Genomic DNA, 19,771 nt, shown 5'->3' on the forward strand with positions numbered 1-19,771 from the left:
TAGAAATAGATCCAAAAAGTCATGCCAAACGCAGCTTAGAAGGAATTTAAAATACTCAACTAATCTTGTTTTTGTAGAAATTAAAAAAAAAAAAGGAAAAAATACTTCTGGTAATTAATTAACTGTTCTCCTTGTAAAATTAATGTAATGGATTAAGCTTTTAGTTTGCTCTATCTGAAGAGTTGAGAGTTTGAGTTTTGTGGACACAATTAAAAAAAACAATCCTCAGATTCAAATATTGAAATGATTGCTAAAAGCAAATTTGAAATTCTGCAATTACTGCCAAGTTCCATATTGCTGCTCTTGTCCCAGAGGTTAGCATTTAGCCAACATACCACAAATTGTTATTGCTGGGTTTTTTTAGAAATAGGAAACTAGACACATTATTGTTCAGTTACACCAAAAATATTTAACGGTCTTATACATTTAATCAGCAACCACTAAGTGTGTACTTGACTGTAATGTCCCGGTGTTCATAATTTCATGTGTGGTATTCATCATTAATTTATTCACCAGAAATACTTGTAGACATAAGATTTTAGAAAATCAAGATAATTCTGCTAACATTGTTTTCTGAAGCCACTCGAGTACAGGAAGAAAAACACTCAGTTATTGTGAACAATCCAAACTGAGAAAATGTTGAAAATTCATTGTATACAAATTTATTGTCAGTCTATTTACTGTTCAACACCCCCAACCAGTTCCAAGTAAATGAGATTTTTCTTTACTCAATTCCAATGCAGAATCTAAAGAGAAGGTAAATTCGGGAATTATTCTGGCAGCCAATATTTGTCTGTTGTCCAAAAGATCTTCTGCTTTGTAGGTCAACTACACTTTGTCAATTTTTGGTACCACATGACAGATGTTTACCCACATTTCAGATCTTCTCAGGAACCTTGCAGTGTTTCACCTCAAGTAGTACCCAAGAATGAACTCTGAAATGCCCACGTGGGCAGAAAGTCACAAATAATTTAATTCCTCATTAATTTAAAGGCACAGAGAAGAAAAAGTGACTCTTGCAATTTGCTCCTCTTGCCAGGGAGACAGTGCAGGGAGCCACTGGTAGCACAGTCCCCAGGTACTGTGTGTCACTGATGATGGAGAAAAATATAAACTAAACTGAAGTTTTAAGCTGATTGTGGAGGAAGTGCCATGAACAAGCACTTGCTGGTGCTTTGAAAAAAGGTAAACCAAACCTCCCATAAGGGTGGGGTTCAGGGTGTGATCCTTCCACGCAAAGCCTGGATAAAACTTCCAGGATATCCCTAAATGAAATCCTGGCCCCACTGAAATTAACGACTGACTTGCACCACACTATGATTTCACACATATTTTTAACATTCCATGAAGCTGGGCTAGAATCTACTCTTCTTTATCAGCCAACAACAAAGGCTTTGCATCCAGCACTTGACTAATAACGGTGCTCAGAACATGACAACACACAGCTCTCTCCCATTGCTGTGCCAGGCATGCAGTAGTGCCACAAGAAAACAAATCCTTTGTCACCAGCACAGGCAGGCTCAATATGGAATGTATTCAAAAAGCCCATATATGTTGGAAAAGCATCATTCTTCATTGTATTTTCATCATGCTGTTACTTAAGAACTGAAAGACCTATTCCAAGTCTTAGCTCTGCCTCTGAAATATTTCCATTGAAGCAGAATAAAATTCTTTGGTATATGAACTGCTATATCTGCTTGCAAGTCAGAGGTAAATAACTTTAGATTTTTAAGGAAAGTGCATATCTTCAAAAGTTTCCTATATTTACTTATTAAAATACCTTTGCTATTCCAAAATGGAAAAGAAATGCACACGGATGTGTCTATGTGTATGTGCAGCTCACAACGCACACAGGATACATGTATGAAATTAACCACCCTTAACAGCTGCAGTCATAGATTGATAATTATTAAAAAATAGAGATGTAAGAAAGCAGGAGAGGTCTCCAAGGGGACATTAAAAAGGAGACATGTTGAAGGTGTTAGGTGTGTTAGGTGTTAGGTGTGTTAGTACATCTCTTGTTTGAGATGCATTAAAAGTTTTTTGAAACGTGTGAAATCCTTACAAGAGAAAGTTGAATTTTCCTTTCCAAATTGAAGGCAGTTTAATTACCAAGTACAGCACTTAACTCTTACTTTGACCATATATGCTCAGAAGTGTTTATCTTCCTTATCATTAAGAGGATTATTCCTGAAATTCAAAGCAAATCTCTACCTTCAGGGAATAGGCACTTTATTGTACAAGCTCCTTATTTTCATTGCAGCTCCAGTCATGGTTTGTCATGTTTGTGACTTTTTCAATGTGAGTTAAACACAAAATTTATCACTCTTAAAAGTTACAACCACCACGTTAGAGATATTTTGGTGTTCAGTTCAGGCATTACAACATGTGATGTGTAGGAAGTACAAGACTGGATAATAATTTCTAAACAATATTATAATTATAAGTACATTTCTTAAATCAGAACTTTTTGGTATTTTTAAAATTTATTCAACAGCCGGGACTTCAGCAGAAGTTTTATTAGGATACTGTGAGTAAGCTCTACCACTGTTATACCTGCCCCTTTACTCACCCTTTAGGTCTTTATTTGAATCAGACAGTATTCAACAAGAAAACCTTTCAATTTACTTTATTTTATCAGTTAAAATGAAATATTGAACACATTTTTGGATAGTCAAATACCACAGCAAATGGACTTCTCTTAGCCATATGCTCATTAATTTCTTCCAAATACTGCACTAGATTAGCAAGTCATTCTTTCTTCTTATAAAAATTCTAATGGGGCTACTACTCTTTAAATTCGCAAGAAATTCACCTTTCCTGAAAACTCTCAGATGAATGACTTATCTCTGGTTCCATCAAATGTTTTATCTATAAAGGACTGGCTACAGACTAGTTTCTGCATAAGATATTAAATTTCAGACACAAACAATACTTTTCTTCAAGTTAAGGTATCAATTATTTCTTTAAGTGTTTAAGAGCTGTGATACGCCATTGACCACTAACAATGAAGAAAACAAGCAACAACAGCTTTTTCAGATTGTTTCTTTTTTAAGGAAAACTGAGATGCACATTTTAAGCAAGTACAGCTGGATTATATTTTATTGTTATATCCCTGCTTCTAATAAATCCATAGTTCATTTAACAAAAATCATGACAGCTTGACAAACAATAGTATCACTACAGTGTGCAATTTAGACTGGTCAACATTAGTTACTAAATAAAAAAGCCCATTTTTATTAGTTAATGCTGACACACTGGGGTATGACAATACACTTGATGCAAGAAAGATTAAAAAAAATAAATTAAAAAGCAATAAAAAGCTGCCTGACAGGTTCATTATACAGATTCACAAGGAAGATTTTGTCATCTGGAACTTTTGTTTAAGTGTCATTAAAAAGCAAGATACTAACTCATGTAATACTGGTTTTAATCCTACAGTGACTGTTACTCTTATGCACTAAATAAAATCCCTTTAAGGCTTCTCCTGTTCTCATCAAACACAATTTACTTTATATCCTATATCCATAAAACCTCACTGTCCATGGAGGTAACAGAATGCAAAGATACCAACAACTAAGTGAATGTGAGTGGAGCCAGAGAATGATGGGAAAAGCTAATAACATGGGAAAAGTTAATAACATAGGAAAAGTGAATCTTTCCAGTTCTCCTAAGATTCCCCACCAACTCACATGAAGACAGCAATGGTTATAAACTTGCCTTGAAGGATTCTTATACAATATCAAACTTAATTAGGTCTAGAAACATCATGTACCATTTGGAACTACAAAAAATTGATTGTTAGTCCAGATTTCACTTGTAGGCTGAGAGTATAGGAATCAAACAGCTCCCCAGACAGAGGATGAGTTCTATGCTTCCACTCTGATCTCTGACAACAATAAATCCCTCCGGTTGAACAATAATATTGGTGTAAAAGGAAGCAGAAGATGACAGTCAGCTTACAGTTTTACATTGATATCTCCTCAGGAGAAAATTGAAATAGGGAAATAAGTCATTGAATCTCTCTCTTTATTGTGAAAAGACAAAGCCTTTTATGATAAAGAGTTACTACATTAAGAGATAATAAGCAGAAAGTGCTGGGTAAACATGAGTATGTTCAATTTGAACTTTTACATTTATGTCAGTCCACAAACTAAGCAAAACCTCCAAATGGTTTAAAAATTGCTTGAAAATGTGAGGATTATGCCTCTGCAAACAGAATGAAAAGACTTCTCATTACTGATGGTGAAACATGCCTGATTTTGCAGCAAGAATATATTGCTTTTCATTCCCTCAGTTGGTCTGCCTCTAGCCAATATCACCAAAACAAACAGATGCAAAATTGAAGGCAGGTGGAAAACAAATCTTCTTTAGACATCTGCAATCATGCCTTCCTCCCAGCACCTAGTTTTCTGGAATGAGACTACTCTGGCTGTGCTTGGCACGGCCTGGTGACGGTGTTGAATGCAGCTTTTGAGAATGGGATTACAGATGACCTCTGGTACAACAGTAATTCATGCTGCCCCCACCATGCCATCCCAGCCTCCTTTTTCTTCTTGTTCCTCCTGCAAGGATGCACACATCCTCTCCCAGTTTGTTCTGTCAAGGATAGCTGTTCTCACTTAACAGTGAGTTTGACTCTTAGGAGTTGGGTAGGTGGATATAGATATGGAATTAACAGTCTGTTATCAAAGTGCCCACCAATATGCAATAGGATGTTCTTGCAGGGCTTGTTTTTTCACAACCATGACGTGATAATGCTAAAATCTTTTTTATAAATCCTAAGTAAAGTGCTTTTGCAGGGAGATGATTGGATACAGACTTTTAGTAACATGACAGTTCCTAGTTGCTAACTTTACCACTGAACAATGGGATTACTCATGACCACAGACATTGCATTAATTAATGCTGATATATAAATTAATGCTGCATAAACTAAACATACAATCTAGTCTTTAACCTATTTCTTCTGTATCATTCACACAGAGACTTCAGCTTTCTGTCCATAAGCATTTTCTCACACTGGGATTCACCTCCCTCTGATGGACATTCAGAGGGATTTTCTACCTTGAGTAAGTGTGCAAAAAAAATTATGTCTCCAACATAGAACAAAAACATATGGAGATGATAGCTCAGACAGCAAAAGCAGATTATGTCTTTTTTAAACAATGTTGTGATTGAAATAAGACGGTCATTATTCAGGACTGATTTGCTTAGTTCTAGTTTGGTAATTTCTCCATTCTGCTCTTTGAGTAGGATGGATAGGATTGCAAATTCCCCACCAAAACGCACAGGGATTAATGTTGGGGAACTGCAACCTACAGCACAGTTGAAAAAGGGACCTATACAACAGGAGTAAAATTAAAGGAAGATACAGCTTCTGAAGAAACTGAAGACTACTTAAACCGAAGACTACTTGAAGCTGGGAAAACACAATGAGAGAATCATTACTTGATGCTTGTCCATGTTCTTACACTCATTCATCAAGCATTCACTTCTGATCACTGTCTAAGACAGGACTCTTGGACTGTCACCAGACCAAGCATGGTTATTTCTATGCTCAAAAAGAAGGGTACATCTAAAACCTCATATCTGCAAAGCTGTAATCAGAAAAATCACAATTTTTTAAGTATTTCTATATGAAGTGATTGTTTTTGTGTTGAGCTCTGTCATGTTAATGTTACTGTCATCATCCTCAGGCATGTTCAAAATGCTTTTAATGGAGCTGGCCTGAGAAGACTCACAGAATGAACACACGCTGTTTGTGTGTCCCTGTCTGAGAAAACCACAGCATCAAACCATCTGGAAAAGTCTCTATCCAAAGAAACATGAATTACATTACAGCCACACCATTCTGACAAATGTTTACTGAATACCTTTTTTTGAAATGATCCAGTAGTGAACATTCAACAACCCCATTTGGTGTTTGAGTAAATCCAACCTGAATCCTTCTTACTTCATTTGTTATTTCTTGTCCTGATTCTCTGAATGTGGACAAAAATGTCCTCTTAAAATAGCTTAGAGTATGTGTCTCCTGTCCTACTCTCTGATTTACCTGGGGGATGCCAAAAAGTCACAACTTAGACCAAGCACATGATGTAGCACCAGCTGTGAACTATCACAATTCTCCTTGCTCTGTGGGTTACTGGCTAGCTGGAGGCATAACCCAGCATTCAACAATTTACTGATACACATTACCTTTATTTTATTTTGTTGCTAAGCAGCAAATATGAATTTTTGCAAGAAAAAAAATTATTTTGTAGTGAGGACTTTAATTTCCCAAACTCTGCTTCTGAACTCTCATAGAGAAATACTTCAATCTTTATGTGAAAAATTATTTTGACCTTTAAAGTTGGCACTGTGAAAAATAACATTTCTACCATGTTGGAGTATTGACATTAACCATCGACATAACTCATAGTCACTTAATTACTACTAAAATTAATCTGAATAAAAGAAATTATGGGGCAACACTGAAAAAACCAAACCTCCTCACAAGAATGAAACTGCATTCATATTATAGAAGGTAAATTCATAGTAGTTTTCAAGTCACCCTGTAAAGTAATTGCCATACTTACACACTTCAGGGATGACAGACACAGAAACCAGAGCTCCTAATCGCCACATAAGAGTAACTAATTATTATTATTTTTATCTTAGGTTGCAATGACATGACAAGATATGTGATTCTGAATTCTGATTTTTTAGTGGATCTGGACATGGGCAGAGTCCTATGAGTGGAGGAGATTTGGGTAGCTGTGGATCTATTAATTACCACCTTTATTTCTAATGATTACAAATGGTTATGGCACAGGCTACAGCCAATTAACAATTTAAGCACAACGTAGGCATTTAAAAACAAAATTAGGAACCAACTGGATTTAAAAATAATCTCCTTTATTTGCTGCTGCTGAACCCTGTACTGGCCATGCACTTCTCCCCTCCCTAGGTATGGAGAGAAGTATTTCTTCAAAGAATACAAGAAAACTCAACAGCTTTCCAGCTCTTTTAGGAAATTTGTTATTTAGACACAGTGTTCTGAGAAAGTTTAGCCTGACTTCAGGAGAGCTGCAGACAACTTCTTTCAAAGTTTCTTGGTTTTATATTTACATTCACATGTCTTTAGTGATGTGTAGGTTTCTTTTTTGTTGTTGTTTATGGAGCATGTAACAAAAACAAAAGCTTACCTATGTGGAAAATGTAGCGTATCCTCTCCTACCCCTAAGTTCACTCTAAAGGACTTGTTTGTTTTTGATTTTTTTTTGACATAAAGCAGCACTACTACAAAAAATCATGATTTTAACCTAAAGTAGCTAAACAGCTACAACCGTTTTGAAGGTAGCTCATGACACATGCATCCATATGCTCAATGATTGCTCCCTGTTAAACCTGCCTGTTAGAAAAAGCAGCTCTGGAAAAAAACAAAACCCAAACCCAAACCTTGTCTTGGAAGTGAGACTGAAACAGCAAGATATAGTCACACTGAAAGACAATCTTCATTTTTGTAGGAGGTCTACAATAGGAATCAGTGGGATTACAGCACCAGTGTAATTAGTATTCCCGCCAGCCTGCCCGATAATGAGCATCTTCATTTGCCAGGAGAAGAGTATGTGCTTTTCAAGAGGCAGTTCTTATTTTGCTGCCTAGAGATGTTCTTTCTGTCTTTGTGGTTTGGCACTGTTTGTTTTTTTTCCCCCTTTAAGAACACCAACTGTTTCTAGAAATCATAATATTACTTGTTGCAAGATGTGTTCATTGAAATTGCTTAAAAATTACCAGTGGTACTAATATGAATTCTATATTACTATGAATTCTACATTACATGTTCTTCAGAAAGAAGGAAAAAGATGGGAATATCCTACAATATATTGCTGAAGTGATGTGCTAAATATGAGCTATATCCACAATACTGGACACAAACTGCATGCAAACAACTGTTATTTAAATCTGACTACACAGAAACAGCTGCTCTTATGGTCTCTAAGCTGTTTCCATCTTGTTCTACAACACATCTAACTTTTTAGTAACTGGAAATTCAGATATCTGCATTTAGATCTTGTTCCTAGAAGCCATTTGATGTAGATATAACCTTATATTCATGTAAAGCAGCTTTAAGGATCAAGGCTTGAAGCCCTGTTTAAAAGACAGAATTAATTGATAGGTCATGCACTTTTATTAGGGTGGAAAAAGAAAATCATGGCAAAGATTCATAAAGGTTTCTTTTTATACATGCAGTGGAATTCTTTCATTAGTATAACAGTGTAGTAAAATGAGATGATATGTTTGTGACTCCACAGTGTATTTTAAGCATAAATCTGTAACTCTAGATTTTTTTTAATATCCCTTAGTTTTCTGTGTATACTCTTATCTTTTTTTCTTATCAACATCTCTTTTCACCTTAAAAAGAACATTATTCCAAAGTGTTTAAACTGAGCAATAGTTAATTGAGCAAAGCAACCATAAGGAATACAATCCATGCAACCCAGCTTCAGCCACCTAAAAGCTCCTTATCTACGCCAAACTAACTGCTCAGGCTCTGCTTGATATCTGTGGGAGGTAATACACAAATCTAAACCACAATTTTAATTATTTCAGCCTTTCTTTAGAAAGCATCTAACACAGATATAATCAGCTTTTTGTATCTACTAAACAAGAATAAACCTGGAGCACCATCTTCAATTTAGAGCCTTGGTTTGAGAGGCTAAAATTAATTGAAGTGAATCCAATGAGTTTTGAAAACATTGCTTTAAAAAGACATGATCATTTATTTTTCTGAAAAGCCAGATTTACTAGACAATTAGCATACTTGGGCTTTCCGGAAAGATTTTAAAATGGGAAATGTGAACACAAGAAAACAGGGTTGCTTTTATTTGTAGGAACTTTTTTTGTTTGGTTTATTTGGTGGTTTTGCTGTTGTTGTTGTTATTCTGTTTTGTTTTGTTGTTTGGGTTTTTTCTGGGTTTTTTTTTCCTTGGGTTCCGTGAGTAAGCAGAACATGTTATACAGATGTGCTCGCAGTCCCAACTTTTTAGCATAAATCTAAATATGAATATATTCATATATTCATATATTCATATAGTTCAGTCCCAACTTGTCCAAGTTTGTTAGAATGATACCTGACAAACAAAAAATTCTACTTGTTTTCCTATAACGCATCAAATTTTTGCTGATAGCTGCATGGATACTTGGTATATTTTAAGAAGTAGAAGTTGTTCTAATTGTAGGAATTACATCTTCATAGCAGAAGGTAGAGGCCCAAAGAGACTTTTCATTTTGCCAGAAGATGCTGTCTTTGCATATGTGTGTAGATCATATGTGTGAACTTACACCACGACAGACTGAAGAAGAGCTGAAATCTGAAGGCAGTTGAAGTACTGGCTTGGCTTTGTACATGCAGTCATTTTACTTCAGTCATTCTTGTACACATATTTTGTGGAGGTATTGTGAAGGACAGTCATGTATCTCAGATCATAATGCAATTAACTGTGTCATGGCTCTGCTTCAGTCCAACAGCACTGATTACAGCACACCAGCACTGATTACAGCTGGAGGTGACACAGACACGAGAGGTATATTCCTACAAACTCATTTTTTTAATGTATTGATCTCCTTTTTTTTTTTTTTGGCCAAGCATGTTCTCACTGCTATCTCATCTGCTCTTGAGATCATAACAGTTTTTTTTTCCTCTGCTACCAGCTATTGCTTCTTATATCATCTGTTAAAACATCACTTTTAAATACAACCAAAGCCTAAATCCTCCTGCACAGAAGCAGATTTTCACTTGGAAATAATTCCAAGTTATGCAAGAGCTGTATATGGAAAACTAAGTTTTTAAAGTTTCAAACTCTGTAGACACATAAAATGAACTTAAAATCATCACTGCTCAAAAGTGATGGTGTAATACTGCATTCACATGAGCTACAAATCTGGTTTAGTTAATCAGACCATTACCCATAATTAAAAATCTCTAGTTTAAGTGTGGTGGTGCTTTGGTGCTTTGGGCTTGGTATTCAGCACCTCATTTTATGGAGAATCCTGGTGGTCGTAATGTAGTATGCTTTAGCTACTGGTTATTTCAGTCATTCTGCAGCTGATCACATTGTTTGCTTACTCCATGTAGGTCCTTTCTTTTTTTCCACAATCCAATATTTGATCTGAGAAGTATTAAGCAACTTGGTGGTAGCAACTCATGTTAATTGTTGTCCTGAAGACTAATCCTACAGGCAAGACCAAATCAATGAGCTGGTAGACAGAGACAGGAAACCAAATAGTCCCCTTGTATTCCAGGAGGAAATAGTTAGTGACTTACTGAGTCATCTGTATCCTCACAAGTCTATGGGACCAGATGGGATCCATCCTAGGGTAATGAGGGAGCTGGTAGAAGAGCTTGCCAAGCCGCTCTCCATCATCTTCCAACAATCCTGGCTCACTGGGGAGGTCCCATATGATTGGAAGTTGGCAAATATCACCCCAATCCATAAAAAAAGGCTGCAAGGCTGACCCGAGTAACTACAGGCCTGTCAGCCTGACCTTGGTGCCTGGCAGAGTTATGGAGCAGATTATCCTGTGTGAAATCACACAGCAGCTACAGGATGGACAAGGGATCAGACCCAGCCAACGTGGGTTTAGGAGGGGCAGATCCTGTTTGACCAACTTGATCTCCTTTTACGATCAGGTGACCCACCTGGTGGATGAGGGAAAGGCTGTGGATGTGGTCTATCTGGACTTCAGCAAAGCCTTTGACACTGTCTCCCATAGCATACTCCTGGAAAAGCTGCAGCCCATGGCTTGGACAGGGGCACTCTGTGCTGGGTTAGGAACTGGCTTGAGGGCCGGGCCCAGAGAGTGGCGGTGAGCGGTGCTGCATCCAGTTGGTGGCCGGTCACCAGTGGTGTTCCCCAGGGGTCAATGCTGGGCCCAGTCCTTTTTAACATCTTTATCAATGATTTAGATGAGGAGATTGAGTCCATCATCAGCAAATTTGCAGATGACACCAAGTTGGGAGGGAGTGTCGACCTGCCGGAAGGCAAGAGGGCTCTGCAGAGGGATCTGGATAGACTTGAGAGATGGGCTGACTCCAATGGAATGAAGTTCAACAAGGCCAAGTGCCGGGTCCTCCACTTTGGCCACAACAACCTCCTGCAGTGCTACGGGATGAGGACAGAGTGGCTGGAGAGCAGTCAGGCGGAAAGGGACCTGGGGGTGCTGATTGACAGGAAGCTGAACATGAGCCAGCAGTGTGCCCAGGTGGCCAAGAAGGCCAATGGGATCCTGGCCTGGATCAGGAACAGTGTGGCCAACAGGAGCAGGGAAGTGATCCTTCCCCTGTACTCTGCACTGGTGAGGCCACACCTCAGTATTGTGTTCAGTTCTGGGCCCCTCAGTTCAGAAAGGATATTGAGGTGCTGGAGCGGGTCCAGAGAAGAGCAACTAGGCTGGTGAAGGGACTTGAGCACAAGTCCTATGAGGAGAGGCTGAGGGAGCTGGGGTTGTTTAGTCTGGAGAAGAGAAGGCTTAGAGGCGACCTAATCACTCTCTTCAACTACCTGAAGGGAGGTTATAGCCAGGCGGGGGTTGGTCTCTTCTCCCAGGCAACCAACAATAGGACAAGGGGACATGGGCTCAAGCTCTGCCAGGGGAGGTTTAGGTTAGATGTTAGGAAGAAATTTTTACAGAGAGGGTTATCAGGCATTTGAACGGCCTACCCAGAGAGGTGGTGGATTCACCATCCCTGGAGGTTTTTAAAAAGAGATTGGACATGGCCCTTAGTGCCATGATATAGTAATTGGAGTTGGATCAGGGGTTGGACTTGATGATCTTGGAGGTCTTTTCCAACCCAATCGATTCTATGATTCTATGATTCTAATGCTTTCATTCCTACTGAAGGAATTAATCAGCATTTCCATTGAGACAAGGCAACTGAGACAAGGCAACAGACAATGCGTTCCTCTTTCTAGTCCATCACAATGCAAAATGAAACCATAAAATGGAATTTGCAAACCCCTTTTTAATTTTTTTTTTAACTTCAGTAGACTTGGAGAATACACAGTGCCAGGGACTATTTCAGACAGTTTTTGTCTATTACTAGATAAAAATGAAAGTCACAAGGTTTGTAACTTCAAGGTGACTTCTAACTACAGAATGAAAAAACACATTTTCACCGAGATCTCTTAAATTTATAAAGCCATTCAGCTCTGAAATCTGATTAACAGGAGGCATTTATCTCCACAAGTTTGCTTCACAGATTTAAAACAAAACAAAATGGATCTTCTTGACCTATTAACATTTTGATTTCTGAAGTATGACTTAAAACCAGTCAGTAGCCAGTGTGGTATTGCAGCACTGAGGTGAAGGATATGATTAATCTTGTTTCATGCGTTCACATAAAATAATGTATGTCAAAGGCAACATCTTCACCAATTCGCAGCAGTAGCAGCTAATGAACACACAGACACTTCCAGACAAGTAAACTTTTCAAATGATGTTGTGTTAAGCTTCAGGTCTGCAGGAGGTGACATGAAAATGAAGTAATTAATTATGTTTCATGCAACAGAAGACAGCTTTTCAGATAGTAATGGGAAGAAACGCCACCTATTTTCTTACATGTCCAAAAAGATTAAATGCTTTTTGTGCTAAGGTAGCATCTCCACCAACAGCAACGCATTATTCTGTTATCACACTGGTCAACATGTGTGTAAGCAACGGCTATCAGAATAAATCAAATACAAAGAAATTGGATGTTATGTTCTACTTCTCAAGAGTGCCATTACTACTAAGTGATTATCATGTGCTTCTATTATCAAACCTTGTCGTCATACTTTTATAGTAAGGTCATAAAATTAAATTTTGGCCTTTACTCTGCAAGCTCCATGATGAAGACACAGACTGAAAAAAAATTAGGTGTGCTGGTTTAAAGGTAAACCAGCAGGGGAAATGAACCCAACTCAAAAGAGAGATTATAAACCAGAATAACAATTTAATAAAATAATACGATAAGTACGATTATACAGAGAAACAACTGCTTTTAACCCACAAAATCCAAATGTATAACCCAGCACCCTGGGGCATGAACAGAGTGGTGTTTGTTGGCCCCCTAAGTCCAAAGTAAAAGGAGAGGGGAAAACCTGTTGGTGAGAGTGCTGTTGCAGTCTGGTCAAGAGTGGTGATTGCAGTCTGGTTGAGAGTACTGGTCTGCAGTCTGGTTGAGAGCGGTGATCTGCAGTCTTCCTCTGGATCCCACGAGTGGTTAAAAAAGTCCCAAGGCTCCAAGATTATATATCATCCAGTTCAGGCAGGAATGCCCAGTACTTCCCTCAGGGCGGGAAGTTCCACAAAGGGTGTGAGGACGGGAGGCATCCTCCCATCTTGCAGGCCTCTTAACACCTAGTTTATAGCCTGAGGAGTCAGGCTGCTCTGGGCAGAGGGTGTAAATGGTCTATTGATAACAATTTCTGGAAAATGGCATGGAAGGCTATAGAATACACAGTTTTGGGTTACACCCATCCAGTGATGAACTGGTCCTAGCTGTTTTAACTAGGACATTAGGCAACTCTTAGGTAGTCTGAAATGAAAAAAAAAACAAACAACACAACCCCCTCATACTCCTGAACCCTCCAAAACAATGGAAGAAAAAGTATTTCAGACTTCCTTCAGACTTTTTTTTTTTTAACGAATTTTTCTATTGGTGAGGTTATTTCATGGCATGGTGTTTTCAAGAATTGTGCCTAGATGAAGCAGATGGATTTCGGGACTACAGAGCTCTCCTGATAGATCAGTGCCCCATTCTCATCTCCAAAAAAACAGCTCTAGGGTGCATTGGGGAAACTACAGGCAAGTGAGTCCACTTGTCACCTTGTAAGCTGAAACTTCTATAATTAAGATCACTAAGAACCTAAGAAAAACTTTAAAAAGAGCCAACATGTCCCCTGTAAACAGTAGTTCTTCCCAAGCTGATGAAGTTCTTTAATGGAGACAATATGCAGAGGGATAAAGGAAATACAGTGGAAATAGCATATTTGATTTTGAGAAAGCATTTGATAAGGTTCCACAAGAAAAGCTCTTGCCAGGGCATAAGGGAGAGGCCCTGCTATAGACAGAAGTCTAATTAAAGAACACAAACTGGCTTTTCAGGATGAAATGCACACAAATGGAAGATACAGCACTTATCAAAAAAAAATCTCTAAAATGTTCCCATGCTGTATTGAACTTGTAAGTGGCCATTACAACTGCAAGAAGAGCTCTCAGAGTCACCATCATCAGCTCTCTGAAGTAATTGGCTCAAAATGCAGTGGCAGACAAAAAAACTAATAAAAATTTAGACACTGAGGACAAGGTATAGGAGTGTTATTTTACAGGTATATGAAATGTGGGTGTGACCACACACAATGTGTAGTTCAGGTCTCTGCACCCCAAAAAGATGTGGAGCTAAAGAAAGTGTAGAGCATGGCAGTTCAAATGATTAAAGGGAAAAAGCATGAGAAGGAAGTAAGATCCTAGGATTTTTGAAGTTGGCTGAGGAGGGATACAACTGAACTTTACATAAGCATAAGAAAAGGTGAATATAGAACTGTTCATCACACTACTGAAATTAGGAGGCATGCACAGAAATTCGTAGGAAATCTGCTTAACCCATGTGAAAGAAAGTAGATCTTTGCACAGTGGCTAGTGATCTTCTGGAGCATTCTTGAGACAGATACAGCACCCAAGGGTTCAAAAAGATTCAGGCACAATAGTTTCATGGATGATGCTAAAGAGACTGATGAGAGATATACCTTTAATATTCCTGTTAAAATATGTTTGTCAATACTGCAGTCAAAGGTTAAGCCAACCAAATTGTTGGACTATCTGACCTAATACAATGGGGTTTTATGCTCTTAAGAAATTACCACTAACATGGTAGTAGAATTTAACTAAGAATCAGATTAGTCAGGTAAATAGCCTATTTAAAAACAAACTCCCCAAGAAAACACTCTACATACATAATGAATACATACAGCAATTTAATTAGAATAGAAACTAAACATTAAAAAGCTACTATTTCAGAGAGCATTTCCTTTTAGTACTGTTTATAGTCTTTTGGAGTTCTATAGGAAAACTATTTATCCAATAATTTAATATTATACTATATAATAGAAAAAAAAAATCAGGGGATTACCACAAAGAGAGTTGTATTTCTAAGCTGACAAATAAAGAAATAATACCCCCTTTCCTGAAATAAAATAAACAAGGTCAACAGAGGCACTAGATAACCATGACTTTTTCATTTCAGGTGTTTGGAGAAGAGGTGGAAGGTTTTAGAGAATATCATGTAGTCAGACAAATCCAAATAATTTAGCATTTTTCTTGCACAAGTAGTGCATGAATAAATATTTGAACTTATTGTGGAAAAAGTCTTCTCATCTAATTTACAAAGGGCCTAGATGTTTGAAGAAGTACAGATTGACTTTGCAACTTTCTTTTATAACTATGTAAAGACAACTATTAATAAATATTATAACAAAAGGCAAATGGAAGCTACCTGTCAGTAATAAATAAATAGGTGCAACTCTCTGCATTAATTCTCCTTAATTCATTAAACTCTGATGGCTGAATCCAGGAGACCTTATTCTGCTGACAATGTCTGCATTACGAAATTCCAAATAAAACTGCACAAGACAAAATTGCAGTGCAATTACCATAGCCAAGCTGTTTGGTTCTTTTGATTCTATAAAGTAGCAATAGCAGCATTATTTATAATAGATATTATTTATCCATAATGACGTATCAAAAAACTTTATGTTAAAAAAAATTAAACATTACAGTTTAAAACCCCAAGAATTCTCAGTGCCAGTGCAAAAAGCTCACATGATCCCTGAAAATTCCTAATGTCTTTCTTGTCTAAGCCTCACTAGGTAAATTTCTTGTGGTTTCCAATCCTTTTGTCTTAACCTGGACTACAGCATTGTAATGTTGGATGCCGATTTGCTAATTCATCTGCAATAGAATTGACAGAGCAGGGAAATTTGTTTCTCAAAAGGTCTTGTCTTTTGTAGGAGGACCTAATCTCCGGCAAAACTGACATTGAGGAGGAGGACTATGAGCACATAACTACAGTACCTCTTCAGCAGGCATTTATTTGCATTAAACAAGATGGCAAAGGATGAACTGAAGTTTGGAACATGGAGGAGCTTGAGCTGAAGGTTTATGTGTCTTTCAGGACCTGTAAAGTTTAAGTGAACAAAACTGTTAGAGAAGGAAATTCCTTCCTTCCCTGATCAAATCTGGAATCATGTTGTTCCTGCCCCAGCTCCCAGGGCACTGGGAATCCTTGGCTGTGACTCTCAATCTGGAGGTGTGTAAAAAAGCCAGTTCTATCAGAGTCTGGAATCTGGTTTTCCTCAGGCCCCTCCTCCAATCACAGAGCAGGACAGTGACATCTCAGCTTTCCGGAGAGGAAACACTCCTCTGCATTACATTTTTTACAAATGGGCACAGTTGGCAGGTACCGCTTTTGCTCTTCAGAAAAATTACTTTTCTCCAATTTTTCATACTGCCTATCTTGTCAAACTCCCTGCCCACTAACCCCAAGTGAAATTCCTTGGGGTCTGATTCTCCTTAAACTTTGCAGCTGTAGCAAAGGTGACACCAATATCACTAGTGTAGGTGATGACTAAAGGCCTTCCACGTTTGAATCAAACCCCACAGTTAAAAAAAAGTGCAAAAAGTGTCTGAAATGAGGGCTCTTCCTCACTAACCGCTAATTAAACCCCCATGAAAATAGTGTTTCAATATTTAAATCAATGTGTAATTAATGCTAGAGAAATGTAACCTAGCCAAAGGGGGCAAACACACCACACTTCATGAATAAATCCCATTTTATGTCTAAGGCTAAAGCACAGCTTTTAAAGGATATCATGCAACCTGTGCCTCATCTCACCTGTAGAGAACTCAGTGGAAGACTCACCCTACATTCAGCAGAGATGAGGCTGAGCAGATTCCATAGTGTGCTTTGGGAAAGAAATTTAATTCTTGAGGATTTTCCACCTGATATTTTTTATCAAGGCAAAAAAATTCCTATGGTTAAAAAGGGACCAAACCCTATACTTACTCAAATTTTCACCTGATGGAGAAGAGAAATGTATTATGAAAGAAATTGTGGAAGGACCAGGGAGTAAGAAAAGAAGAGGAAAAGATTTCAGCAATCACAATAAAACTCCTAATCAGCTTCCTGTATGGACTTTTACTCCTGCAGAAGAACAAGGACATTTTTCAGGAACACTGAAGAAGAAGAAAGAATCCTATTTTCTGATAGTGGACATGAAGATTCAAATTTGCTTTCAAAGTTATAACTTTCCCAGCATTATTTGCCTTTATCTAACTTTGACATAATTAATTACAACACAAAAAGTTATTCTGCTACACCTAAGGATAAAATTTGAAAATGTAGACAGATAAAATTGAATTGCGTAAAAATAGGAACAGAGTAATTACAAAATTAGGCTTCAGCAACAGGAGCATAAATGGAAATTGATATTATTAAAATGATAATATTCTATATTAGATATATTATATTACAAACTACGCACTGAAACTGATCTTCAGTTAAGGCATGCAATGTTACTATCAAATATACAGATTTGCTGACAAAGGAAAATCATGTTTATGGGTGAGGTCTAACGAACAGGTTTTGCTGAGTCAGTAATGGATATTAATGTACCCATCAGTTCAAAAGGGTAAAAGTTTTGTGCGATATTTTTCTCTAAAGAAAATTTCTAACTACACTGCATTAAGAGCACTTAGCATTAATACAAGACATTTAGCATTAATACAAGAAAACAATCACCAATACAAAGGAAAATCAAATCAAGAGTAATTCAGTCAGCTCTTCTTGACAAAATAGTCTATCATAGTTATGAATTTTTAAAGTTTTAACTCTAATTCCTTTAAAAAAGTCACTTGTACTTTTCTGAGTCCCTGTTTATAATCATCATGACCAAAACACTGCATAGCCTTTCTCTCTCCCTGTTGCATTGCCACTGAATTTTTTGGACCTGCTCATCTCCTTGCAAGTCCTCGGATCCTCTAATGGGATGCAACAAATGATCATGGTGGTGGCTGGGGACTAAAATAGCCATGACCTCTCAGCACCAGTTCTCCCCTCCCACGCATCTCACATGTCACCGCACCAGCAACGGGAGCTCTGCCGGACCTTCCGTCTGTCCAAAGCAGCAGAAGCTGCGAATCATCCCTCAGTGGGAAGCTGATCACTGAACATATTACATTTACTTCTTCTGAAAACTGCAGGTGGGAGAGCTGTGCTGAGCCTGGAGATTTTATTTCATTTAGGGCTAATGTAACTGTGTTTTGTTCTGTTTTTTTTTTTCTTTCTTTAGTTCACACGGATTTTTCATCTCTCTCAGCTTGGCTTGGATTCCAAGACTAAATGAAACTCCAAAGAGTGAGTCAACTTTCAAACTTCCAACTTCTGCAAGGCTTATGCCATATTCACTCAGAATTCTACTCTGTGCCTGGTTTGCTGCAAACCTCAAGACAATTCCATTATGAGGAGTTTGTACAGCCCTAAAGATGATTTTATTCTCATTGCTCATTCCTATGTCCACCAAAGGGAAGCAGCAGACTAGACCAGGCTGACTCATCTGGCCAACCACCATCCATGATTTTATTTTGAAATAAGTAACCTAAGTCATATAAACAATAAGTCTTGAAATAAAGTATTTCCCAATTTTACCAGTAGCCAAAACAGAAAAAATAGTCCTGCGGTTTGGCTATTGCAACCTTTGTTAAACCTACTGAAGCTGTAAATTATATATTTAATATATCCTTACATATTTATATGTAATATATACCCTTTTAATGTATTATAGTTATCAGTGCTTTTTCATTCCATACTTCTAAGTGATTTTCAGTCATAAAAAGCTATGATTTGTTTTGAGCTTGCTTCTACAGGCTGGCCTTTATTTCTTTTATAGTACCAATCCCTTACCTGCAAATTATTTTCATTTCTGTGAGGACATAAAAAAAAGAATGCGAATTATTGACCATGACAGGAACTTAAGAGCTTTAGAGGCTACTTTGAGAATAATAATTGTGTGCTGTAATTTTTCTTTCAGGGCTTAGAAATGCTGAAATATTCATTGTCACAGGCTTTGCCACACATAAAAATGCACATAAAAATTCTCCCAACAAAGGAACAGTGGATAATATTTATCAGATAAGTGCTATGTTTTTTGTGAATGTCTATGATTCTATGTTCCTGAAAAGGTAGGGTCATGCTGCTTCCTCAGTAGCAGGAACAGACAAGTGGAAGACAGGTGGAAGGAATTCCTGGCTCCTCTTTACTGAGGGTAACTGAGGGATACTGTGAGGCAAGGATGACACAAACCCTGAGAAAAGCAGATTTGTAGAAAGAAAGTTGTTACAACAATGTGGTTCAAGCTAAAGTCAACAATACAGGGTTGAGTTAATATTTTGGTTATTGACACAACCCAAAATCTACTATTACACTTGATGATTCATGCAGTTTGGAGACATTTAAATGTGTAAAATATTCGTGTTGGACCTTAAGGGCTTGCCTGAGTATTTTACGAGATTCTCTCAGGCGTGTTCAGCAAATATTGAGTCCTCCACTGCCTAATCAAAACAAGATATTGAGAAATTAGTTTTCAAAGGGAGACACTACTGTGCAGTACTACTGCAGCAAGATGAAAATGCACCCAAAGGCTCAGGGTTGAGGACTTTGTTTTAACATCAAACACTGAGAGATTAGTCTCAT

At 37.7% G+C, this 19,771-nt stretch overlaps 2 protein-coding genes across 4 annotated transcripts in view; one reads left to right on the forward strand and one right to left on the reverse strand.

The window, feature by feature from the left end:
* The window catches only part of EDIL3 (EGF like repeats and discoidin domains 3), a 233,692-nt gene that overhangs the window by 77,542 nt on the left and 136,379 nt on the right, over positions 1 to 19,771 (reverse strand). The gene's annotated exons all lie outside the window — the stretch shown is intronic.
* Positions 10,909 to 12,676, forward strand: LOC135407258 (uncharacterized). The gene is given in 3 exon segments (XM_064642145.1): positions 10,909 to 11,287; positions 11,290 to 11,661; positions 11,664 to 12,676. Coding segments are annotated over 3 exon segments (870 nt in total). The 3' UTR covers positions 11,783 to 12,676.

This window comes from Pseudopipra pipra, chromosome Z (genome assembly GCF_036250125.1).
Source record: "Pseudopipra pipra isolate bDixPip1 chromosome Z, bDixPip1.hap1, whole genome shotgun sequence".
In the NCBI taxonomy this organism is placed as follows: Eukaryota; Metazoa; Chordata; class Aves; order Passeriformes; family Pipridae; genus Pseudopipra; species Pseudopipra pipra.